We start from the raw sequence: 24,534 nt of genomic DNA on the forward strand, positions 1-24,534 counted from the left end.
CACTGAGGAATTGAAGTCACGTAGTTTGTGTGCAAATTTTTTGCTGCTCCGTGTCCCGTGTTTCATGTCCATGTCCGTGTTCGGAGTGGTCCCTTTTTTGATTCGGTTATGTTGCTAAATTTAATTCTTGCTTAGCCGCCGCACACTCTCTGATTAAATTTTGCCCCCGACACTTACGTGATTTCAATGCGTAATTTATGCCAATAACCCGTAGTGGAGGAGGCCATATGGACCAATGGCCGACCCACCGAAAACCCGGAGTCTGACAAACTTTTAATTAGTTTAGTGTCACTCGAAGCGACCGGAGTCCCTTTGAATCTGTAGGTAGGCCAGGGTAGGGTATTTGTTTTGAAGAGGTGCCAAGTAGCAAACACACTCGGGGATTCTAGAGATTTTGAGATCCTGAGATTGCCGGATTGCCAGATCCCACAGATAACCGCGCTCACGTGTTAATGTCTGTTTGCTCGCCTCAAAATGCCTGAATGCCATGTGTGTCGTGCGCCCTCCTCGGGCTTAGATTCTAATCGGGCTCCGTTGCCTTGGCCACACTTGTCACCCGGCCGCAGAGATTCGTCCTTTGGTCCTTTGGTTGTGTCACCCCTCCCTCCTCTCTTTCCCAGAACCACCCGCCCCATTTTGCCATCCAATTAACTTGATGTCGCCGCAGTTCCTCCGTTCCGAGGTGAAAAGTTGCAGCCAAATCAAATGTGCCAAAGCGTGGAAAAGTCGCGTGACTGTCAACAAAGCGAAATCTCTGCCAGTGTAAGTAAGTCCCGGCCAAAAGCGGCCAAAGTTCGCCTTTGAATACTCTTAGCAGGAGCTGAAATCCTGCGAGTGGAATCATAAAAGGAATTTCCTTTTCAGCGGGTTAAATGGCACAAGTAACCCAGATTTACAATCGCGTTTTTAAATCAGTTCAAGGATGAAGGGGATGTAATTAAAATACAATATTTAAAATGTTATTTAAAAATATTATAATAAAGATAAAATGTGTTATTTACATAAAATAAAATTTTAATTTTCTGCAAGATTCTACTTCCTGATTTAAAGGACATTTTTTAAAGTTAACCCACTTCAATTTTAATATTTCTTGAATCTAATATTAAATCTGGATGTAATCTACAGTAATCGTTAAATATTTTAATATAAAATAATTATACTTTTTTATAAACGAACAAAGATTGAATTTCTACAAGATTTTACTTACTAATTTCATAGACATTTTTTGGCTGTCGAGAAAATTTATAAAATAGGTTTATTCATTTAATTTTAAATTTTTGTTTAATCTATTACCATTTAAGCTAAAAATACAAAATGAAAATGATTCAACAAATCGTCTTAAGTTGGTCAACCTCTCCTCAATCCTAATTATCCTACAAATAGGGCATACGATTCCCAATACTTTGCGGAAATAAATGCTTCTAGCTCATTTCTTTTGCTTTTGTTTGTTCCTCCGGCCCTTTGGCGTTCGTTTGCTGGCTTTCAGCCCAATTTAATAGTTTTTCGATTTGTTGAAAAGCGAATGCCAAAGCACAGAAAATAAATTGTCACAGAAATGCTGGCCAACTTGAGCAGCTGGATCTCTGCCTGCTGCTCGCCAGTTAACCGCAAAAACCCAGGACTGGCCCAGAAGACAGAGCCCAGCAGCCAAGACAGGCAGAAAGGAAGAAAGGCAAAGTTTTCCAGCAGGAGCCACTCGGAGCGAAGCGGCGACAGACTCCTTGGCCTTATCTTTATCAGTTTCGGGAATGAAAAAGCGCAGCGGCAATGTCCTTGTCGTCACATATCGAGTGCAAAAAGTTCGATGACTTGGCAGCGTCCGCCGACAACAGCCAGTACTTCCTGCCAGCCTTCAGCAAACCACGCAAAGAAGCACTCAGAAAAAATGTGCCGATATTTGAAAAAAAGAAAAAGGACCTGAAAATTATTTTTTAAAAACCATAAATCTGATCAGAAATCTCTCAGAACAATTTGGCAATATTTTCTTAAAAATACACATTTTAGGATAGAAAGAAAAATATTTATAAATTAGAACACTATTTACTGAAAATCATAAATCAGCAGTTTTTTATTATTTAGGGGTATAGTTATTTTTTGTAACACATTTTATTATTTTGCACATTTTGATTTTATTATTTTTTAAATTTGTATAAATGAATAAAGGTTAGTTATATTTATTTATGAAAATTTTTTAATAAATTGCTTGGGATATGGTCAGTAAACTTGCATTTTTTTCAACTGCACACAAAGATACCCATCCCAAAGTCCTCTTTCCTTGGCTGAAGCCTCAAGTGAAGTTGTAAATAACTTGAGCATGATGTGGAAATGGAAAATTTTCAATTGAATTCATTGCGTTTTGATTGCACATCCCCTCGTACACCCGAGATAATTATCAACTTAATAAAAAACCAACTAACTGTCATTTAAAATGCCCCATAAAATCGCATAAAAGCGCATAAAGTGCCTGGCACACATCGTCGTCGTCGCTTTAGTCGTAACTTGTTGTAAATATGCTCGTGCTCAACATGCACTCAATGAATGAAATGTGTGCACAATGTTGAAAATAGTTGTGACACCCCGCCCCCTGCATCTTCTTACCCTCAAAATGGGGGAGTTTCTCCTTATTGCTCATGTTGTTGTTGTTGCTTATATGGGTGGCACGGCGTGGAAGCGACTTCCGCGTATGTGGACAGCACTACAGCATGATAAATTGATGTTTGCCGCCCTTAAAAATGCAAAGAAATGCAAAGGAGAAATTGGAGGAAACTTCTGGGAATGGAAAAGACATGAAAAAGGGCAAAAGGCAAAGAAAGTGTTTGAAAAATCAGCACACAATGCGTTCAATTGATCTATATTATTTACAAATAAACAAATAGCGACGCGCCAAAATTTGAATTTGAATGAAATTCTATGTTGCCAGATGTTTGTAAAAAGTACAATGGCGTTGCCACTTCTAAAGCGAGACGAATCTCTTAAGCTTTAGCTATACTACTTCAGATGGCGCCACCCAAAATGCAGAATGACACCCATAGATGGCGTCATAAATCAAATCATATTCCTTTAAATTGCAATTCGTTAAAAAACTAAAACGATAGTATGATTTGTCACTCAATTGCTATAAATGGTTTAATGTTATTTCTCTTATTAACAACAAAGAACCAGCCTATAAAAACCCAGTTACCCAACATAAAACTACATTTGTATTAGTATTTCAGATATTGTATTCTTTATTATGACAAAATACAGCTTTCAGCTTTTTATCAAGATGTAGTGAAGCCACCTGCAAAGAAAAATAAAAAAACCAATAAGTAAACATTCAAGAAAGTTAAATATTAAATATTTCAAGTATTTGATCAGTTGGGGAAATGACTTTCAAACAGCATGGTGTTTCTCAGTTAAAAAACCACGGACGGTATTTTCTTCATTTCAAATAAACAAATACATTTTTAAAAATATTCACCTTTTCAGAAAAAGCTGAAAGCCTCCAAAGATCTGCCAGCATAATCGATTATAAGGAACAGCTTCCAAGGCAATCTGTAATATAAAAACATTTTAATTAGTATTGGACATTAATTGTTTCGAAATCCCATATTTGAAATGATTAATCAGTTGGGGAAATGACTTTCAAACAGCATGGTTTTGTCTCAGTCTAAAAACCACGGACGGTATTTTCATCATTTCAAATTATAAACAAATAAATAAATTTAATTACCTTTATATTTGAAGGAATTAATTTAAACAGTTTTCACCACCATTTTAGAACATCTGCAATAAAAAAGAAGTACACATTAGTTTACCAATATTTAAAGAAGATGAAACACATATTTTAAGAGATTTATCAGTTGGGGAAAGAAGACATAAAATGTCAGCATGATTTGCTTTGTTGAAATTCCACGGACGGAAAATATCATCCTTTTAAATATTTAAAAGGAAATTAAAGAAGCAATAGTTACCTTTATAACTGGAAGGATATTTAGCCGCTTTTTAAGAATTCCATAGAAGGACCTGCAAATTAAAAAATACTTTTTGTTAGAAAGTTTAAAAAAACAATAACATCCTATATTATTTTTAAAGCGTTTGATATCAGACAGGGAAAGTGAACAGCACGGTTGTTTTAGGGTTCTACTCAGAAGAGGGAATCCTGAGTTAGGAAAATATCATCATAGGCAAACGCTTATCAATAAATATAGCTTTTAAGACATGTTAAAATATACTAACGTTTTGGTTGCAAATCAATCCAATTTTAAGGTCTTCGAAGAACGTGAACCATTTTCCCATCTGAAGTATAAAAGAAATATAAATTGTTATTCAAATTAAATAAAGGTTAAATATAAAATATTTACAACATTTAATCAGCTTCAAAAAGTTTGTAACATGTGTGTTTTCTAATGAACTATACTAGAAGTAACATCATAAAAACTATTTGAAATGTAATACTTGGAAATAAACCCACCTCAGATATGATTAGCAAGACGAAAAGAAGTCGCACGATAAGCACAATTCTGCTGGGTAATCTGTAAAAATAGAAATCATTTTCGTAAGTAAATTGTATTATTTCTTTTAGTCAATAAGCTGCTTTAGTTTTAAGTATCAGTAATATTTCTCCGCATGGTCCACTCAGTAGAACGAAAGTTAATAGATAAAAGGTATTCATCATTTAAACTATGGCAGCATTTTATAAAATAAAATTATAAATCTCACCTTGGTTGCATTTAAAAAGACCAATTTAGCGCCAGTTCCCATCGATTCTTGTCAAGGCTGCAAAATAAATAAACATAAGTTAGCAAATCATAAAATGAAAATTTTTTGCTTTAACAAATTTAATTCAGTTGCAAAAATTGCAGCCATTTAGTTTTAATCAAAGAAGTCGTACGGTAATTTTATTCATCAATAAAAAAAAAATTATGTAAATTAAATAACTATTTTTCTTACCTTTTTTGATTCCATATTGGTTGACTTTGTATTTTTCCACCATGATAAAATCTAAAACGAAGAAAATGTAATTAGTAAATAGCACTTGTTAAATAAACGTAGATTTCTCAATGATATTAATCAGTTACTATTAAATAGCAGCCATGGGGTTTAATATCACGGAAATCAAACGGTAATTACTTGTCATCATTTAAATGTTTTATGGTGTGTATTACAACTTAAACTTACCTCATGATGAAGGAATTTTCTCGGAAGAAGTTGTTCGGGCTCCATAAATCATTCTGTAAAAGAAAGAAATCTAAGGTTAGTTTTTCAACGTCATTTTTCTTTCACATTAAAAATATATTTTTAGGGTTTCAGAATCCTTTTGGTTTAATTTTAAGTTGTGAATCAACAGCACTTTGTTCAGATTGAACTTATCATCAGGAAAGTCTTAGAAATATACATTTTTGTTGCATTTATCTTACCTTGATCACATTTTTTTAGAATGATCCATAAAAATGGCGGCTTTTCCATATGCAGTTCTAAAATTAAAAAGAAAATTTGAGGTTAATGTTTTTGAACTTTTTAGAATTCGAAAATTAATTTATATTTGTTTTCTCAGAATCCTTTTGGTTTAATTTTTAAGTTATAGATCAACAGCACTTTGTTCAGATTGAACTTATCATCAGAATAAATTATTAACTAATTTAATGAAGAAAGGGATAGCATTACATACCTATGGAGGGCAATGCCGGCTCGGTCGTGCTCTCTCTCTCTCTCTCTCTCGCTCTCCCCCTTAGAGGCCACGTGTTTTTCACATCTAGAACAAAGAAAAATAAAAAGGTTAATTTACTGCCTTGCACGTTGCACTAAAATGCATTTTAGTTAATATTTGTTGTTTATCAGTTGGCCGTTCTTATTCTTTCTACAGGAAGAGTGCCGAATCTTGCGATCTGGCACTCGACTCTTCAGAAAAAGAACATTCATCAAAAAACTGGGAAAAACCTCGGAAAATATTTTTCACTTACTTTTAATCCATTAATTGCAGTTGCATCCGACTGGCTAATCAACTTTTCTTTGCTTTAAAATATGCAACCAGCATATTGCTATTCATTGATGTAATCATTTCTATAATATAGATATAGAATCTATAATCTGTTCAACGCGTGACTGCGCTCTCCGAAAAATTTTGAATTAAAAGAAATTTAAAAGGTTTGCACGTTGCTTTTATAGATTTTTACGATTTTAGAGTGACCAGAAAGGGTAAACCCCGTTTTCTATTATAAAGACGTCGCGCTTCCCGAAGTTTTCGTATTTTCAGTGGTACTAACCAGGGATGTCAATTTTTTCTGATCAAGTTGGCATACCTTTATGTTTTTTTAGAGTGGCCATAGAAGGTAGTCGATTCTAGTCGATATATCGTTAAAAACAATCGAATATTTAATAATAATTTAACAAAAACAATTTAAAAAGTATGTCCCAATGAACAAATTAATACAAAATTTATTTCAAAATGTTAGTAAAATAATCTTTTATAAATTTTTAACAATTTATTTTTAATACAATAAAATTGTACATATTAGTAATTCATAGTTATTTGGGGCAGCATATTATAAACCTCATAATTTAAAAATAACATTATTATTTGGCACTACTTATATTTTACTTTGCATTCCCTTCACTGCATTCTGAAAAACTATAAAAATTAATATTTATCTTAATATATAAATATAAAAAAATGGCATGTATATGTTGATCCTAATTTTCTATATTTGATTTTAAATGTTGTGAATCGAGTGTACAAATTTTAGAGGCATTACTGTACTTAATCTTCTTCTTCTACGCTTTGTTTACATTCACGATAAATACACGTTTTTGCAGAATGTTTGATAATAAAGGAGATAAACTGCTGCTCGAAATCGAGGAGGAAGATGCTGATCCCGAGGAGCAGCATCCCCGCTGCGAGCATGGACCCACTGTGCTGTTCTACCGGCAATCGCAGCTTCCCGGCCAGGGATATTTCGCCTGCTCCGCCCACCGGGATTCCGAACTTTGCAATTTTCACCTGCCGGCGGATCAGTGGAGAGGTCAAACCTCTGGGACACCACTTCCTCAGAGGAATTATCCTTTAGCAACCGGAAAAACAAGAAACCCCTCCCTTCTTGACCCCACATTAAGCATAACAGCGCTTTCCGAGGACAAAGTCAATGCCCAATATTTCTTCGATGAAGCTGCTGTTAAATTCTTAACTAGTCAGTGCAAAAATATAGGAGCCAGGTGGGTAAATCTATTATGATCTGTAATCCCCCACTGACACCTTTTAATTAGCAAGGTAATCTGCATGGGCGCACCTCGTTTGCATTTTCACCTGCGCCACCAACTGCAAAGTTTCCTTCTGGATTTGGATGAGAGATTTGCGGAATATCTGGGACCTGAGGAGTTCTGTCTCTACAACATGTGCAATAATCACTTTTTCTACAATCGCAGTCCCTTTGAGAAGTTCCTGGAAGGTACTAGGTAAGTCAGTAACCCTTAAATGTATCTAATTTAAAGGAACCTCCAATTTACAGTACAGAACAACTGGTGATTGTGACGGATCCTCCCTTTGGCTGTCGAACTGAACTGATTTCTCACACATTGCGCAGCCTGAGAAGACTCCACAACCGAATCAACCAGCTGCCCTCCACTCCACTGTCCATGTTCTGGATATATCCCTACTATTCAGCCAACTACATTAGGCAGGAAATGCCTGAGATGGAAATGAGCGACTACAGGATAAACTACACCAATCATTTGAGATATACAAACGTGGGAAAGCAGAGTCGCTTCTGCGGATCCCCCGTGCGTTTGTTCACTAATGTGCCACTGAGATTGCTTCAACTGCCCGTGGAGGAGGGCTATAAATACTGCCAAAAGTGCGAATGCTACACGGCCAACGAAAACCTTCACTGCAATCGCTGTGGGAAATGTCCCTCTGTGAATGGTCAGTCATATAGACACTGTGATGCCTGCGATCTTTGTGTGAAACCCAACTATGTTCACTGCAGCAACTGCAGGAGATGCACTCAAAAGGAGGGACACAACTGCTCCTTTTACCAGACCAAACAGCGCTGCAGGCTGTGCGATCAAAAGGGGCACATAGAAACCGAGTGCCCGAACTTTAAAGGAAAGTTACAGCACACCAAAGGCTGTCTTCTGTGCGGCAAGCGGAATCACGGCGAACGAAGATGCATCCAGCGATCAAAGTACTTCAGGGAGCACCATTTCATGGACGAAATCACCGTTGAGTGTTTATAAGCACCCTATTTGTTCTTAACACTTGTTGAATAAATCTTACTCCACCCAAAAACAGCACACAAAACCTGTGTTTAATACAAAATTTATTTGTTCTTTACACTTTTCGTTGAATGTCTTACAAATTTTGAATTGCAACGGCTGCGCGCGGAATTTCTAATGCACATGACCACGATAAATTGTGGAATGAATGAACTCAGCCCGCCGAACGATCAAGCGAACGAACGGATGCGGATTAGGAAGTTACGATGTTACGATTTAATTTTGAAAATATGCATTACGTTTAAACAGGTTCTTTAACTTAGGCTTAGGTATAATTAATTTCATGTGGAAAACACACCAATGCCTCAACGCGCGGAATGGATCGCATGTTATCTTGCCGAGAAAGAAATGATGACGTCGACAGTGTTCACGTTCGTTGAGGTGAAAGTATTTTATTGGCTACGAATTGAATGGCTTAAGAACGATTGTATTTGCCCCAGATGTGCAGCATGAAGACGGAAGCGATGAAGAGCAGCGACATGACCAGCACGGGCACGGGTCCACTATGGAAATATGGATTAGAGTGTCATAAGAGGGGTTCTTCAAGAGGAGGCCGCCTACTTACACCTTGATTCCGGGAGAGTCGTCCGTGTAGAAGCGCCACATGCCACCAGTTCCGGCTCCGCCGGGAGCACGACTCCGGGCCGCCGTGGTGCTGCTGGTGGTCTTGCGCTGCTTCAGGGTGCTGCCGCCTCCGGATCCGGCGCTACGTGGCGCCGACAATTTGCTGGGCGAGCGCGATCCGCTGCCCACGGACGTCGAACTTGCTGGAGCGGGCTGGTGAAAACTCATCTAATTAGTGGCCGCACTCAATTGCCCTGCACTTTAACTCACCATTTTGGGCTGTTTCTGTTTTCTGGACCGACTGACCTGGAAAATGTGAGCAGGCGAAGTGGAATCTGAATGTGAATCTGACGTGCTCGCCTCGGCTTCGGGTCGCTTCGTCTTTTTTCGTTCCACGTCACTTTGGTGGTGGCACCGCGCCCGATAGGTCGTGTGTCAGGGCTGGCAACTATCGCGTATTAGACAGCTGGAGATGACACCGAAAAGTCAAAAGCAACTATCGGTTTATATGAGTTTTTAATTAACTACATTGAAATAAATAAAGTTGCTCGCTTACGGGAAAGGTTTGGGGTCGTATAGTATTTACATTTTTATAAAAAACGAATTAAAATTAATTGTAACATTTTTGTATAAATTGTTGTCATCTTTATAAATCACTATAATAAAGAAACCGTAGTAAACCACAGTAATCCGTAGTAAACCGTAGTATATCGTAGTAAATCGTAGTAAACCGTAGTAAATTGTAGTAAACGGTAGTAAACGGTAGTAAACTGTAGTAAACCGTAGTAAATTGTAGTAAACCGTAGTGCATCGTAGTAAACCGTAGTAAATCTTAGTAAACCGTAATAAACCGTAGTAAACCGTAGTAAACCGTAGTAAATTGTAGTTAATCGTAGTAAATCGTAGTAAACCGTAGTAAATCGTAGTACATCGTAGTACATCGTAGTAAACCGTAGTATATCGTAGTAAACCGTAGTAAATCGTAGTAAATTGTAGTACATCGTAGTACATCGTAGTATATCGTAATATATCGTAGTAAACCGTTGTAAATCGTAGTCAATCGTAGTCAATCGTAGTAAATCGTAGTGAATCGTAGTAAACCGTAGTAAATCGTAGTAAACCGTAGTAAATCGTAGTAAACCGTAGTAAATCGTAGTAAATCGTAGTAAACCGTAGTAAATAGTAGTAAACCGTAGTTAATCGTAGTAAATCGTAGTAAACCGTAGTTAATCGTAGTAAATCGTAGTAAACCGTAGTAAATAGTAGTAAACCGTAGTTAATCGTAGTAAATCGTAGTAAACCGTAGTTAATCGTAGTAACAACATTGAACGGAATATATAGACGCATTCAAAACGAATTACGGATTTGTTAGGACACTTTTTAAAATCAAAACATAATCGTAACTCAGCTAAAGGGAGTGCGAATTGAATCATGTTACATTAATACTTAATTAAGCCTTAAATATGTTAATGGTTTTTATATTTGTTGACCCGCTGATTTCGACATTTTTTTGTTAGATTACGTACAATATGTAATCAATAACCATTCTTGTGAGGCGTGTTAATAATGAATGTGCCTTATTGGGCTCATACCAAAATAAAAATTATATTTGTTGTAGTAATGAACTGTAAAAAATTTGGCAACTAAAAATAGAAAACCCTAAATACAAAATTTAACAGAAACCATTTTGGTTTTTGCTTTCTATTCACCAGTTTGATTTACATTTTAAGCAAATTACCAACTTTTTCAGTTTTTGGAACACCCCAAACACAAATAAACAACAATTTATTTTATAGCCAGAAAAAAAGCTAAATATAAAATATCGATAACTATCCCAAGCATCTCTGTATAAAGGGTATTTTTAGACATTTTTGCCGGGCAAGCGTAAGAAACTAGACGCGCAATTAGTAATTACTAACTAAACAATATTAGTAAATAGGAAAAGGCAGAAAAACAATAATTAAAGTTAAATATTTCATTAAGACTGTAAATAACCTTCGACTGGCATTTAAAATCGCGCGACGGGCATACTGAAGAGCGCGCTTCGGCATTTTCGCACATCGGCACTACGTTCACGTTAATAGCAGCGGCATCATTTTTGCTTGATTTCGGAGGGTTTTTTTCGGTGAAAAAAGGGAAAAAAGTGCTTGGTTTGGTGCGCCCAATGGGTATATTATCCTTCCCGCTAGACAGCCGATGAGTTTATCACACTTTGCGTGATTTACTTGCAAGAAACGCGTCGCATTTCACATACAGCATATTGCACCGACGCACATGAAAAGTTGAACATGGAGGACATAGAATATCTAGATGAGTACAAAGACTTGGTAATGCCAGGTAAGTGTTTCCCCTTTTGAATTCTATAAATATGATATGTGATTTATGCGTGTGATTTATGCGATTGCAGGGATCAAATCGGCTGCTCCGCCCGCCTCCGCGGCCGGCGGCTCCCGGCAGCGTCGCATTTCGTCAGACTCGAGCAACTCGTCGTCGATCGATGCGGACATCTTCCAGAAGCTCTTCCACGGGAAGTACCTGGACGACGAGCTGGACCAGGAGGGTTCGGGCTCGGGCTCCAAGTCCCAGGACAGACGTGCCCGCCGCTCCCCCTCCCCCTACTCCTCCAGCGACGAGTCCAACGACGCTTTGGAAGCCCTTTTCAGTCGCAAGAGCAGCAAATCCAAGCCCTTCAAGCGGCGCGAACGCTACGAGTCCTTTGATTCGGTGGACGACCTGGGTGGGTATCTCTTGATAGCTCTATCCTTTGAATTTTCAAACTTATAGTCACCTTATTCCCACTACAGGCGAAGCCCTTATGCGTCCCTCGCAGCGGTCGACTGTACCCAAGCCCAGCACCTCCCAGGCGGCGGGAGCCAGAAAATCCCACAGCGATGTTCCACATACGAAGAGCAACAGCAACAGCAGCAGCAGCAACTATGGCAAGAAGCCACCGCCTGTTTCCGCTGGAAAAACTGCTCCCAATCGTAGTCCAAATGCCAAAGGCAAAGGCTCTGTAAATGGCAGCAGTCTGGCGTCCAAAAACAAGACAGTTACCATCATAAAGGCACAGAAATCAGATCTAATGCCCTCGAAGCACGAGCCCAAAACAGATCCCTTAAGTAAGTCATTATCTACCTGAATAGCATAGCCTTAACGATGCCTAATCCCTTTGTAATTGCCCACAGATCTGGGCGATTTGTATGGCGACTCGGACAGCGATTCGTCCTACGAATACGAATCGGACTTTTACGGCGATCGCGACTCGGAGGACGAGGATCCCGAACCGGTGATCGACATTTCAACGGACACCAGCAGGACCACTTCGGTGGCGGGTAAGTCAGCGTTATTAACTTGTTGATACTGCCAACCCTCTGATAATATTCATAATATGTAAACACACATAAACCGTGTAGACACTGTGACACCTGTTGTTTCCGAAGACGAGGGCCAGGAGCCGCAGCGGGAGCAGAATGTGGAGCAAGCGGAGAATGCGGAGAATGAGCGGAGTGAGCTTAGTTCGCTGAATGAGCGGCCTGAGAACGATCAGGATTCCGTTCTGAACCGCGTCTACGAGCGCCTGCAATCGTATTTGAGTAATCTCAGTTGCGCCGAGGCGCCGCCAATCTATAAGAAACACAATAGTGCTAGGAAATCCCGCTCCAACGAAAAGAAACCCTCTTCCTCCGAACAGGTTAAGCATGCTAATGACCGATCAGCGGGTAAGTGTGCACCCACGTCCATTGGGGCGACCATTTCTTGACTGTGGACGCCCCCATGAACCCCGTTTACCCCGCCACGCTCTTACATTTGTAACTCTTTCTGCCTTTTTTTCGCTTCACAGCCAGTGACAAGGAGGAGGAAAAGGAACGGGAGCGGGATCAGGAGCCAACGGAGCCCAGCAGCAGTGCCAAATCCTCGGCCAGCAAGGCCAGTGCAAGTCGCAGGCTGTACGATGTGGACGACAATGTCACGCTTGAGACTGTGGAACGCATGAGCCTTGACCTAGCCGAGCAGATCTTGGAGATCGATGTGGAGCGTTCGCACGAGTTCGAAAAGCGATCCGGCTCGAAGACGCGCAGCCGATCAAGATCTAAGATCCCAGCGGATTCGGAAACTCAGCATGGCAAGAGCCATGTACGCAAGCTCACCTACTCCAGCGAACGACTAGATAACTCTGAACCCGCCGGAAACAAGCTGCGGCGTTCGAAGAGCGAGAATTTCCCCAAACGAGGAAAAAAACAGCGTAAAAGTCGAGCGGCAACCACGGAGGAAAAGACCCTGAATGCCCAAGAAGGGGAAGGAGTGCCGGTCAAAAAGAAACGCGGAAGGCCTCGTAAATATTTTCCAAAGGAGGAGACACCAAAGGTGGAGGCTATTGAAAATTCAGCCGAAAGCTTGGAACAGGAAATTCCGCTCCCAGTGGAATCCAGCGAGGCGACAGGGGAGACTAAGGAGAAGGTCAATTTGGAAGAGACACTAGAACAGGATGAACAAAAAGCCGAGTTAGAAAATGCCAAAGAATGTGCAGGAATTGAAAACCTAACCCAGAATGATATTAACATGACTTCATGTGACAACGAAACGGATCTCAAAAGTGCTCCGGACTTGGATAATCAGCTAGATGGAAAAGAACCGCTTGCTGCAATGGACACATCTACCGAAACATTTGATACCGCTCAGGATCACAGCGAAATAAGCGAGAGTGCGACAAATCCAAATGAATTGGAAGATAAGGGGTTAGTTTCAGGAAAAGAGGAAAATCAAAAGGAAGAAATAACTGAAGTACAAACTGCAGTTGAAGATACTAAAGAAATGGAACTACCAACTGAACTTACAAATGCTGATGTAGAAGCGCAGGAGGTCTCTGGAAATATTCTTGAGGAAAGCGATTCACAGCTGGCTGAGGACATTAAGTTGGCTGAAGAGATCTTGGCCGCCGAAGTTGGAAAAGGAATTGAAGTAAACGAGGTAACAGTGGCATCAGAAGAAGGTGGTCAAAATCCTGTAATCGAAATTGTCAAAGAGCTGGAGCAGGAAACAATTTTAGAACCTGTGTCAGTGCCAAACAATCCCAGTCAGTCTGAAGAAACGTATCCAGATCAAGAGGAAATTTTAGGTGATGAACAAAGTGCAGATGAGATACAGACTGCAGATGAAGAGCCTACTAAGGATGAGCCACCTGCAGTATCTAGCGATCAGAATCAGCAAGAGGAAGCTCCCAAGGAGGAGCTATTACCATGTTCAGAAGTTCCTCCTAGCCAAGTTTCTCCAGCCAAGAAACAAAATCCCTCTTCACCAGCTAATACGCCCAAGAAATCAAGAGAGCTCGAAGGTCTGGAGAGTTCCGTTGCAAGAAGAGCGCTTCGATCCGATAAAGTAGCTCCGCAGACACAGCGGGAAAGTCGCTCCAAGATGCCACGGAGAACTGAACTTGCTCTTCTTATGGATAATTCCTCGCGACGAAGTAGTCCACGAATGGGAAGATCGGCAGGGGATAGCCAGTCCTCACAAGAACGCTCTCCGGCTGAAAGGAAAGTGACAACCTCCAAGTTGGCCAAAGAAAATGCAACAGAAAGAAAATCGCTTCCATCTGAGACTGAAACCAAGGTTGCAAAGGAAACCAAAACAACTGAAGACAATCCAATTGCAGATACTTCCAAACTGGCAGAAGAAAAGCTGAACGATAGCGCACCTGAAATAAAAAGAGGCAAGGGTAGGCCATTGAAGTCAAATAAAACCAGGAGAACTCAGGGAGCAGAAAGTAAGGCTACAACTGCGGATTCAAACGAAGAGCTTCCATCTACCTCAAAGTGCGCTGAAGAATATTCAACCTCAAGCGAATCAGAGCTGAAAGACGAAAAGACCGAACTTCTATTGCCTCCAGACCCACCAGCAGATGTAGAACAATCCAAAGCGAGGGAAACTGATACGGCACAGGTTGAAGAAAAGCCCACCAGTCCCAGAAAAACCCGAAGAACGCTGCAGGAAAAACGCAAACCTGATAGCGAAACGCCTTCCGAACAAATTGCACCTAAAAGTGAGGAAAAGGAAGAGCCAACTTCTGGCAGATTAAGCCGTAAAGACAAGGCAATAGTTGAAGCAGCCAAGTCTCAAAAGGACGAAAGTCCACCGGCCAAATCTCATTCTACTGGAAGAAGAGTGACTTCAAAGGAAAAACCTTCCAAAAAAGATCAAACTGAAGAGCAAGCCAATAAGTCCCTAGAACCCGTTGTCAAACAAACTGACAAGGAAAATAAAAGAAAATCAAAAATGAGTCAAAGTAGTGATGAAAAATCTGATAGTCAAATGGAATCGGATCTTGAGAAAAATACGAAAAAGCCGGAGGTCGAATTAGACACAACGAAAGCTGTTCCCTCAGACGCAGAATTGGATGCAATTCCAAAGGACTCTGCACAAGATGTTTCTAAGATTTCGACGGATAAAAAACCCACAGAGAAAACTGCTGAATCGGATACAGAGGAGCAAACCGATAAACCTACATCTTCTGAATGCTCTGAAGTCCCCGATGACTCTTTAAACATAGCTGAAACCGAGAAGGAGGCGGGTTCACAGCTAAGTATGGAAACAGATCAACCAACATCTTCTGAATCAATTGCCTCCGCTGAAAACCCGGAAGAATCAAAGGACAAACAGAAAATCTCGAGACTAGAAAGTGGAAGGATTAGAAAGCGTAGGCAGGCAGTAACCGTTGAGGATCCTGAGGATGCTTTAATTACTACTGAGCCAAACGAAAACGATAACCCTGCGCCTTCCGATTCCAGCCAAGAAGAACCCGAACCTTCATTTCGGTTTGGAAAAACCCCAACGAAAACATACTTAACGAATAAAAGAAACAAAATAACGTCATCACCCTCGACTTTGGAATCTTCGGAAATCGTACAGAAACCAGTCGAGTTGAAAAGCACATCTAACAACGAAAATGAAGTTTTGGACTCGGTTTCGGTGCCAGCTGAAGCTTCGCCAGAAAGTTGCGCGGCCATTCTCCCGAGTACCTCTACAGAGAATTCGCAGACGGATTTACCAACTACTCCGACAACAAGCAGTGACCAAACCAAAAAGACCTTCAGTACAAATAAAAAATCATCGAAATCCAAAAATCGTGGTCCTAGGGGGGCTAAGAAGCCTGAGGATAGTCCTAGTCTAGCATCTGAATCCTTGACCTCTACAAACCAAACAGAACTGAGTACTCCCAAAGTCTCCTGTCGCAAGCTTCGAATTTTGATTAAAAGAACTCCCACATCTAATTTCCCAAAAGTTGTAAAGAAATCTTCCGTCCTAAAGAAAACTCCCGTCAAAACAAAGCGATTAAACAGAATTATTGAGAGCACCGAAGAAAATGCGTTTCCCGAGCAATGGGATAATGAGACGGCGGTTCCTTCTGGTGAAACTTATCCTGATCCTGATCCTGTTCAAGAAACGGTTACCGTTTCTGTTCCTAAATCCGATCCGGTTCCTGAAACTAAGCCAATCCTAAATGAAGAAGTTCCTAAGGAAGCACCGGAGAACGAGGAAAATGACACTGCAAATGAATTAGAAGATAAACTAGAAACAAAACACGACCAAGTCTCCGAAGATATAGAAACTCCTGCCAAGGGGGAAGAACCCATCACAGAAGGATCCTCTGAAGCCGTCGAGCCAAAAGATAGTGCTCATGTTGTCCAGGAATCAAATAATGAGGAGAGTAGTTCTATAACTATGACGGAGCAAGCGGAGGATACCTTAAACGAGGAATTGCCTAAAGAGGAAGTGCCAAAAGATGAACAACCAAAAGGGGAAAGTCAAGAAGAGGAAACCCCTACAGATCAAAACTCAGATAATGAAGTCTTGAACGAAGAATCACCCTCCAAAGAGGAGGACAGTGATTCGGAGGAGATACCAAATCTTGTACCGATTGAGGAGCAACCCGAAACCGATGTTACGGATGATGATGAACCCGCTCAAAGCCCAATCCCCGACTCAACGGAAACAACAAGTGTCACAGACGATCCCGAGGCCAGCACTTCCAGCGCAGTGGTAAAGCGCAGTTTGCGCAAGCGGGAAGCGGATTCCTCACAGCCAGATGGTTAATAGCTTGCCTAATCCTTACATTTAATCAATATTCGTATTTAAACGCATCTAATGAATATTTTCCTTTTAATCCTTTCTCTTTATACAGAAGCTGCTAGGCGAAAGCAACGCCAAAATATGGAGAAGTCGGCAACTGAAAGACAAGAACTGGTCAAACAAAGTGAGTCTATATATTTTTATAATTTATATAAATATTCATATCTATTTTCATTTCAGTTCGCCGACGCCAACTACGCGAGGAAGAAGAGCGACCTACCCTTAAACGCTCCAAAGTTGATCCTGAAACCAAAGCCAATTCAAAGTCCAAATTCATCTCTATTATTGGTAACGAGACCATCATGTCATCCACAAAGCCGCCGATTAAGGAAACCAAAAGCGAGGTGGCAAAAACATCTCAAGCGGAAAGGAAGTCGACGGTCAGGGAATCTAAACACGTTGAGATCACCAGGCATATCATACTACCACCACCTCCCAGGAAGGCGATGAACCCTGGTAGTCCAACTGCGGCGGTCAAGAAACCTTTGGTGCAGACCCTTCTCAGCTCCACTCTTGGTCTACAAAAACCAGTGGATGGTTCTCCTGTGACAAGCAAGAAATCCTTGAACAAATCGGATGCCGATGAAAACAAGGACGGCGATCAGCCGGCACTAAGCTCCTCCATTGTGATGACTAAGAAATCCTTACCAGCCAGCAAGAAAATTGAATCTCAAAAGGATGATGCATCGTCGGCTGCTCCGAGGAAGGTTAACATATCGGTTTCTGTGGTCTCTTCAAGCGAAACTGCAGCAGAGGCTTCTAAAACTCCTGGTTCCACTCCCGAAACGTCGCCAATTTTGCCGCGAAAGGCACAGATTAAGAAAACTGAAGCCAATAAGAAATCTGAGGTCATTAAGAAAGCGGAGGTGAAGAAGAAAACCACATCACAAGGCACTCAGGGAAAACCTGCAAAGTCGGAGGAAGCTGCAGAGCCATCAAAGAAATCTGTTTCTTCAGCTGCGACTGGGCGGAAACCACTACCGCAGTCGGAAGCTCCTAAGAAAACTGAAAGCAGGAAGTCAGAGGCATCTTCGGGAGAATTAAATCCCCGTAAAGCGCCGCCTCAAGTGGATCGTTCTAAAAAAGTCGAAGCCAGGAAATCAGCAGGAGCTTCTTTAACTGCAGCTGCTCGGGAACAAATCCCGCAAACAGATGTCGCCAAGAAAACCGAAGCCAGGAAATCTGAGGGATCTTCTTTGCCTGCAAATGCTCGTAAATTAGTATCTCAAAAAGATGCCGCCACGAAAAGCGAAGCCCGGAAATCTGAGGCTCCTCCTAAAGCGGCTACGGACGAGGAAATTGTCAAGAGAGTCCCAGCCGAGACAATTGTGACAACGGTCAGGGGTCGCGGGTCCGTCAAGAAAACCAAACCCGATCCGCGCAAGTCGAAAGCCAAGCCGGAGTTACCTTCCTCGGACGTTGAAACGGCCACCGACTCGCGGGATTCTTCCCGCGATAAATCTGAAAGACCCGTAACTGTGTCTTCTCGGCAATTTAGCTTAAATAAGTCTGTTCATATGACACGAGCTGCCAGCACCAACAGATCATTGGCTCCCACACCAACTCCCATGCAGCGAAATGATTCGGAGCAACAGCTACCGATGATGGAATCTTCCTTGGAGAAGACTTTCAAGTCTCGTGGACGTGGCGGTAAGAAGGGGCAACCCGCTATGAAAAGAAAAGCCGAAGAAGCTGCGGACGCCAATGAACTGGCCATTGCAAAGCGACCCAGAGAGCAGCCTGATGAGGATTTGCCTGGTTTTTTGGCATTCCCAGTGAAAATAACTTCCACCAGCTCCACCGTTGATCCACTAGCCGTTTCTCCTACGACTAAACCAGCTGAGCAGCTGGGTAAAGTACGCAAACTTCGCGTTAGAATAAATCGCAGCCCCTTCAACCAGTGGCTACAGGAGAAGAAGAACCGCGAGAAACAGGCAGGCTTACGGAAACTACTTGCACCAACCCGTGAGACCTCGGAAACAGATTCTGCGGCAGAGTCCATGTCGGAATCAATGCGGCAGCCCCAGGCAGATCCTGCAGCGACTGTTGTTAAGCCAGCTTCTTCAACCGCAGCTCCAGCTGCTCCTCCATCTGCATCTGTGAAAGCCCAGAAGGCAACGCAACCAGCTAAAACCACATTGAAAACCGCTATTTATCCGCTGACCGAAAAAGATCTTCCCAGCGACGCAACGCTTTCAGAGAACGCCAAGAAACTGGAGAACCAGCGACGGGTGATACAGTATCACGCCAAGTTGATGCCACTTCCCGTTCCGATTCCAGAGGTGAAGAGCGAGCCAGAGGATGCTCCGCCGGAGCCCATGGACGAGGATCCACTTATGGTGCCCTTGCCTGTGGCAGCAACAGAAGCACCAGTAGCACCGCCACCACTATCGGGGATTGAGGACACTGGCCCCCCCACCACCATTCAAATCAACAACTTGGCTGCTTCCACTTCCTCGCGCGTGAGTGCCTCCCATTTGATTCCCTCGGCCAGTGCCGGCGGCAATCCCAATTCCGTTGGCCAGACCAAGATGTTCTCCTTCCTGTACCCGATGCGCTACAAGCGAGCGTACGACGACGTGGGCCTGGACTTTTGCTGTCCAAATCTGGATGGGCCGATGCGGGCCATTGATTTCACGCGCCTGCATTCGACCGCCGAGGTGCCGGTGCTGGAGGTGCCGCAGTTCCTGGTCATTACCACCAAGTTAATCTCCAAGGGGGAGAAGAATCTTCCCAGCAAGGTGCGAGCTAAGATGGACTTGATGGGTAAAGCGAAGGATTTGAGTGATTCTATTCCGGCTTCTGGTCAGACGCCCGCTTCCGAAGCTCCTCCACCGATTATACAAAGTATTCCTCCCGCTCCTGTTGCCCCAACGAAACCAGATTCCTCCAGCATTCCCACAACCATGGATACATCCCAGTTCCCTTCCGCTGTTCCATCTGATCCAGCTCCTCCAGTAGTTTCCCAGTTGTCGCGAGGCATAACGAAGAGAACTTCACAACCAGGCGCTGTTATTCCGGCCACAGCCAGCTCCTCGATGGCAGCCAATCTGCCGCCGACACTCATCCAGTTGCCACCAATTTGCCCTGCGGACCAGCAGCGAGTGGAGCTGCAGGCAAAGGTTCAAGCGTTCGATCTGGTTCTCCAGACTCTCAGCCGGCGGGCCGCCAACTTAACGGTGGCCGAGAGACAGAGCACCATTGAGGAGATCGTGAGGACCAGCTCGCTGATGGCCATCGACGTGGATGTGGGCACCAAGTTGTTGGAGAACTACGTGCATTATCTAAACAAGGTCACCAGCACGAGTACGCCTTTGCCGCAGCCGCAAATTAGCTCTGCGACTCCCATCGCTGCTAATCCCTTGCTTCCCATCGCATCTACCAGCTCTTCGCTTTCCAAAAGCATCGTGAGCTCCAGCACCGCCTCTGCCTCCGATACGCCAACTCCGCGCAGCTCCCTTCCCACCAGCGTTCCCCTCTACGATGCGGACAAGAATATCATTGGCTTTCAGTGTCCAACCGCGAAGCCACCGACTGTGGGGCGAAAGGCTGCTCCGGCTGCCACCAGCACGCCTGCAAGAGCATCTACATCCTCGACAGCAGCGGCAGCAAAGGTGCAGTTGCGTTCCACGCAGGGAGGAAGAAAGAGTGTCGGAGGAAACGCCAGTCAGGTAAATATATATTTTATGAGAAACAAGAGAACCCTTGCAGATCATTCCTATTAATTTACAAATCGCAAAAATTTTAAATTTCCTATTATTTTGACATTATTTTTTCCTGATCTTCCTATGGCAGCTATATAATAAAGTTGTCCGATTTTTGTTGAATTTAATTCGAAATTCGGAAATATTAAAAAAGGGTCATATCCTAGAGTAGGGGAGAATACAATAAAAACCAAAGAAGCTAAAATTGATTTCATATTATTTCCCCATTAATTTTCCGATCGTTCCTATGGGAGCTATATGATATAGTCGTCCGATTTTTTGCAAATTTTATCCGAAATTCAGAAATATATAAAAAACATTGTTTACAAAAGTAGAAGGTAATATTTCAAAAAAAACCGAAGCTAGAATTTTTTCCCATTAGTTTTCCGATTATTCCTATGGGAGCTATAGGATATAGTTGTCCGATCCGGTTGGTTCCGAATTAAAGTTTCAACCCGATAGCTTAAAAACTGAGAGACTAGTTTGCGTAGAAACGGACAGACAGACGGACGGACAGACGGACATGGCTAGATCGACACGTCTGACCGAAATCATAATACATTCTGCAAGGGTATAAAAAGCCTTTACATTACTAACCCATAATGTCCACCCACAGATTGTCAATCTGAACACGACGGTGTCTATGAACAAGCCAGCGCCAAAAGTGATCCCCAAAAATAAACAAGCGGCACAGGGCACTGTGACGTCCATTAATCAGCCGGCAACTGTGCAGAGGCAGGTGCTATGCAAGAAGAAAACCACGCCGATAAGAACGGTCACTCAGACCAAGACGACACCATCACCCGCGGCACCAGCATCCACTACACGAGCTCCGACGAAACCAAGAGCGACACCCAGTACAGTACCAGATGCCGCCCCAGTTGTAGCCCCCGCCGGAATGAGTCTCAGTAGCACCTCGAATCCGAATGTGTTTATCATCAACCAGGCCTTGCAGCCGGAGGAAAGCATCCTGCCCGATTCAAACAATGCGGTAGCGCCCATGGAAACGGAGATCAAGGGCGAACTGGACGACTCTTCGGAGGTTATTATCTAGCGGAGCAAAGACTATAAACCAGATGGAAAGTATTCTAAGTTACTTTAACACAGTTAATTAAGAAAAGTTAATTATTTCGTTGAACGCAAGAACAGAATTATGTAATTCTATTATGAAGAATTTGTTAAACCTTTCGCACCATTCAATAATTTTTTCTGAAAATAAATGGATTAAAATTGTAATCAATGTGCGGTTTTGAAGTTAGTAAGTGTATATTTTTAGAAGTTAACATTGCATAGTTGATAAAAAATCACACAACACACACTAATTATAAAAAACATACCTTAAATAAAATTATTTTTTTGTAATAAAATAGTTATAAACAATTTTGAATGGCAGTATTCATAGCTTTTATCAGAAGCTTATTTAGTGAAAGCTCTTGTGAAATATAAACAAAATTATGTATAAAAGACGAGAAGGGGAAGAACCATATTTAATAACAACAAAATATCCAAGATGAACACACCCAACAGTAAGTCTGAATAGTTTATGTTACAAATAACGTATTATAATGATATATTTTATCTACAGGTGCATATCCCGACTTGGAAAAGCGACTGGATACGTATATGCGAAGAATTTTCTACCTTAAAGAAATCTATACAACAAATGAGTATGATCCGAATGAAGTGGAATATTTTGTGGTCTTCAGCTTAACCGATGTTAGAGCTCCACGTCGAAAATTATGGTATATGTACTATGCGACGACGGATCAATTGGACAAAACCGTGGATCGGATCCATCGTAAATATGGACAAAAGAATATGTACGAGCTGTTCAGGAAACCGGTGTTCACAGGGGTCGGAATGCGATCCCGAGTCAGAAATCACTTTGGAGGATTGAAGTGGTACGTGAAAGGAAACGTATTGGAAGCTTCTCCCGACAGCCCCTATAATGATGAGAAGGTGATAAACACAATTGCTGATTTGTATCAGGCCGAAAGGAGAAAGTGCTACGATTTCCTAGTGTCTAGGAACAATGTGTTGGATCGTTCAAGGACCTACGAACGTCTTAATGTGTAACAGATGATTGTATTCTATAAGATATTTTTCTACAAAGATATAAATAAAAGACTGCGAGTATATTATAACCATTTTATTTATTTAACTTTTCTAGGGAGTGGAAGTCGATTATCGACGTTTGTTAACGGGTAAAGTCCATGAATCAACTTAAATCTTGAACTGCCTTTAATTGTACTCTTACTGCAAAGAATATAAATCGTTAAGCCTTTCGCATCATTCGTTAATTTTTTCTAAAAATAAATGTGTTAAAATTGTAATCGCTGTACGGTTTTAAAGTTTGTAAGTGTAAATTTTTTAGAAGTAAACATTGCATAGTTGATCAATTATCCCACAATCGCACTAATAAGAAAGAAAAAAAAAATAACATTTTATTTTTAAATAAAATAATTATAAACAATTTTGAAAATAATTGAAGATAGCGTTATTTATAAGCTTTTATAGAAGCTTTGCCAGTTTGTGGCGAAATATTTGACGAAAAGCTCTTGTGAAATATAAACAAAGTCATGTATAAAAGTCGAGCTGGGGAAGAACCATTATTATTAACTACAAGATATCCAAGATGAACACACCCAACAGTAAGTCTAAATAGTTTATGTTAGAAACAACATATTATAATGAAATCTTTCACCTGTAGGTGCATATCCCGACTTGGAAAAGCGAATGGAAACGTATATGCGAAGAATTTTCTGCCTTAAAGGAATCGATACAACGAATGAGTATGATCCAAGTGAAGTGGAATATTTTGGGGTCTTCAGCTTAACCGATGTTAGAGCTCCACGTCGAAAGTTATGGTATATTTACTATGCGACGTCGGATCAGGTGGACAAAACTGTGGATCAGATCCATCGTAAATATGGACAAAAGAATATGTACGAGCTGTTCCGGAAACCGGTGTATACAGGGGCTGGAATGCGATCCCGAGTCAAAAATCACTTTGGAGGACTGAAGTGGTACGTGAAGGGAAATGTTTTGGAAGCCCCTCCCGACAGCCCCTATAATGATGAGAAGGTGATAAACACAATTGCTGATTTGTATCAGGCGGAAAGGAGAAAGTATTACGATTATCTGGTGTCTAGGAACAATGTTTATAAGACATGGACCTACGTGCATCTGAATGCGTAACAGATGCATCTATTCTATAAGATTTAATTCTACAAACCTATAAATACAAGACTGCGAGTAAATTGTAACCAGTATTCTGTTAACGTTTGTTGGGAGTGGAAGTCGATTATCGTCGATTGTCAATGGGTAAAGTCCATGACTCACTTCCCATTTTGAACTACCTTTAATTGTCATCTTACAGCGGGGAATATACCCAACTTTGAGGATAAATTAGAGAAGTATTGGAGGCGTCTTTTTTATCTGCAGCCAAAGGCAGAATCCATTCCTTTGGATCCTTATGCAGTAGAGTACTTTGGAGTTTTTAGTATTAGTGATCCCCAGGCCACCGACCGAAAACTTTGGTACATCTATTGCTGCCTGAGGACTGAAATTCCAGAAGTTGTGGAGAGGATACGCCAGAAATATGGCAAAAAGAACGTGTACGAAATTTTTCAGAAGCCGACATTTAGCGGAGTGGGTTTTCGCAGGATCGTGAGAGATTACTTTTCCAACCTAAAGTGGTTTACTAGCGGTAATCTCTTGGAGGCGCCTCCAAATAGTTACTATAATGATGAAAGAGTTGTCAAGATGATTTCAGATTTGCACGATAAAGAGCAAAGAAGGCTGTTTGACTATATAATGGTGCAGCACGATTGGTTTAAGCGGTACAATGATCAAAAACCACCCCCTAGCCGGCATTAAAATTGTAAATAAT

The 24,534-nt window shown here is 41.6% G+C and overlaps 6 protein-coding genes, 1 long non-coding RNA gene and 2 other non-coding genes across 10 annotated transcripts; 5 read left to right on the forward strand and 4 right to left on the reverse strand.

Annotated features, from left to right (window-relative positions):
• Positions 1 to 3,203: 3,203 nt before the first annotated feature.
• Positions 3,204 to 6,109, reverse strand: LOC138912497 (uncharacterized). The gene is made up of 12 exons (XR_011418051.1): positions 5,943 to 6,109; positions 5,651 to 5,734; positions 5,400 to 5,456; positions 5,161 to 5,213; positions 4,933 to 4,983; positions 4,702 to 4,758; positions 4,454 to 4,514; positions 4,219 to 4,278; positions 3,954 to 4,005; positions 3,713 to 3,765; positions 3,461 to 3,534; positions 3,204 to 3,280 (listed from the first exon to the last, which is right to left on the reverse strand). It is a non-coding gene; the product is annotated as an uncharacterized lncRNA (long non-coding RNA).
• Positions 5,280 to 5,362, reverse strand: LOC123002754 (small nucleolar RNA Me28S-Cm3227). Its single transcript, XR_006412286.1, has one exon. It is a non-coding gene; the product is annotated as a small nucleolar RNA Me28S-Cm3227 (small nucleolar RNA).
• On the reverse strand, positions 5,527 to 5,609 carry LOC123002756 (small nucleolar RNA Me28S-Cm3227). The gene has a single exon (XR_006412288.1). It is a non-coding gene; the product is annotated as a small nucleolar RNA Me28S-Cm3227 (small nucleolar RNA).
• A 642-nt stretch (positions 6,110 to 6,751) lies between the features above and the next one.
• LOC108058044 (rRNA N6-adenosine-methyltransferase ZCCHC4) lies at positions 6,752 to 8,261 on the forward strand. Its single transcript, XM_017142530.3, has 3 exons — positions 6,752 to 7,191; positions 7,243 to 7,431; positions 7,485 to 8,261. The coding sequence occupies exons 1-3, from the start codon at positions 6,797 to 6,799 to the stop codon at positions 8,209 to 8,211; spliced, it is 1,311 nt and encodes a 436-aa protein (XP_016998019.2). The 5' UTR covers positions 6,752 to 6,796; the 3' UTR covers positions 8,212 to 8,261.
• A 16-nt stretch (positions 8,262 to 8,277) lies between these two features.
• On the reverse strand, positions 8,278 to 9,244 carry Sec61beta (Sec61 translocon subunit beta). The gene is made up of 3 exons (XM_017142534.3): positions 9,085 to 9,244; positions 8,816 to 9,027; positions 8,278 to 8,753 (listed from the first exon to the last, which is right to left on the reverse strand). The coding sequence occupies exons 1-3, from the start codon at positions 9,085 to 9,087 to the stop codon at positions 8,666 to 8,668; spliced, it is 303 nt and encodes a 100-aa protein (XP_016998023.1). The 5' UTR covers positions 9,088 to 9,244; the 3' UTR covers positions 8,278 to 8,665.
• A 1,773-nt stretch (positions 9,245 to 11,017) lies between these two features.
• On the forward strand, positions 11,018 to 21,878 carry Su(var)2-HP2. Of its 2 annotated transcripts, XM_017142520.3 has the most exons (9): positions 11,018 to 11,151; positions 11,222 to 11,551; positions 11,619 to 11,933; positions 12,000 to 12,146; positions 12,228 to 12,533; positions 12,656 to 16,897; positions 16,991 to 17,062; positions 17,119 to 20,609; positions 21,259 to 21,878. In XM_017142520.3, exons 1-9 carry the CDS (start codon positions 11,103 to 11,105, stop codon positions 21,694 to 21,696), a joined length of 9,390 nt encoding a protein of 3,129 aa, XP_016998009.2. In that variant the 5' UTR covers positions 11,018 to 11,102; the 3' UTR covers positions 21,697 to 21,878. The 2 variants fall into 2 exon arrangements, with proteins under 2 accessions (XP_016998009.2, XP_070070285.1); XM_070214184.1 differs by lacking the exons at positions 12,228 to 12,533; positions 12,656 to 16,897.
• Positions 21,879 to 22,019: 141 nt separating this feature from the next.
• Positions 22,020 to 22,770, forward strand: LOC108057981 (uncharacterized). The gene is made up of 2 exons (XM_017142459.3): positions 22,020 to 22,168; positions 22,228 to 22,770. The coding sequence occupies exons 1-2, from the start codon at positions 22,153 to 22,155 to the stop codon at positions 22,716 to 22,718; spliced, it is 507 nt and encodes a 168-aa protein (XP_016997948.2). The 5' UTR covers positions 22,020 to 22,152; the 3' UTR covers positions 22,719 to 22,770.
• A 417-nt stretch (positions 22,771 to 23,187) lies between these two features.
• Positions 23,188 to 23,945, forward strand: LOC108058024 (uncharacterized). Its single transcript, XM_017142504.3, has 2 exons — positions 23,188 to 23,293; positions 23,353 to 23,945. The coding sequence occupies exons 1-2, from the start codon at positions 23,278 to 23,280 to the stop codon at positions 23,838 to 23,840; spliced, it is 504 nt and encodes a 167-aa protein (XP_016997993.1). The 5' UTR covers positions 23,188 to 23,277; the 3' UTR covers positions 23,841 to 23,945.
• On the forward strand, positions 23,918 to 24,521 carry LOC108058025 (uncharacterized). The gene is made up of 2 exons (XM_017142505.3): positions 23,918 to 23,966; positions 24,022 to 24,521. The coding sequence occupies exons 1-2, from the start codon at positions 23,963 to 23,965 to the stop codon at positions 24,519 to 24,521; spliced, it is 504 nt and encodes a 167-aa protein (XP_016997994.2). The 5' UTR covers positions 23,918 to 23,962.
• Positions 24,522 to 24,534: the final 13 nt, after the last annotated feature.

Source organism: Drosophila takahashii, chromosome 2R, assembly GCF_030179915.1.
Source record: "Drosophila takahashii strain IR98-3 E-12201 chromosome 2R, DtakHiC1v2, whole genome shotgun sequence".
NCBI lineage: Eukaryota > Metazoa > Arthropoda > Insecta > Diptera > Drosophilidae > Drosophila > Drosophila takahashii.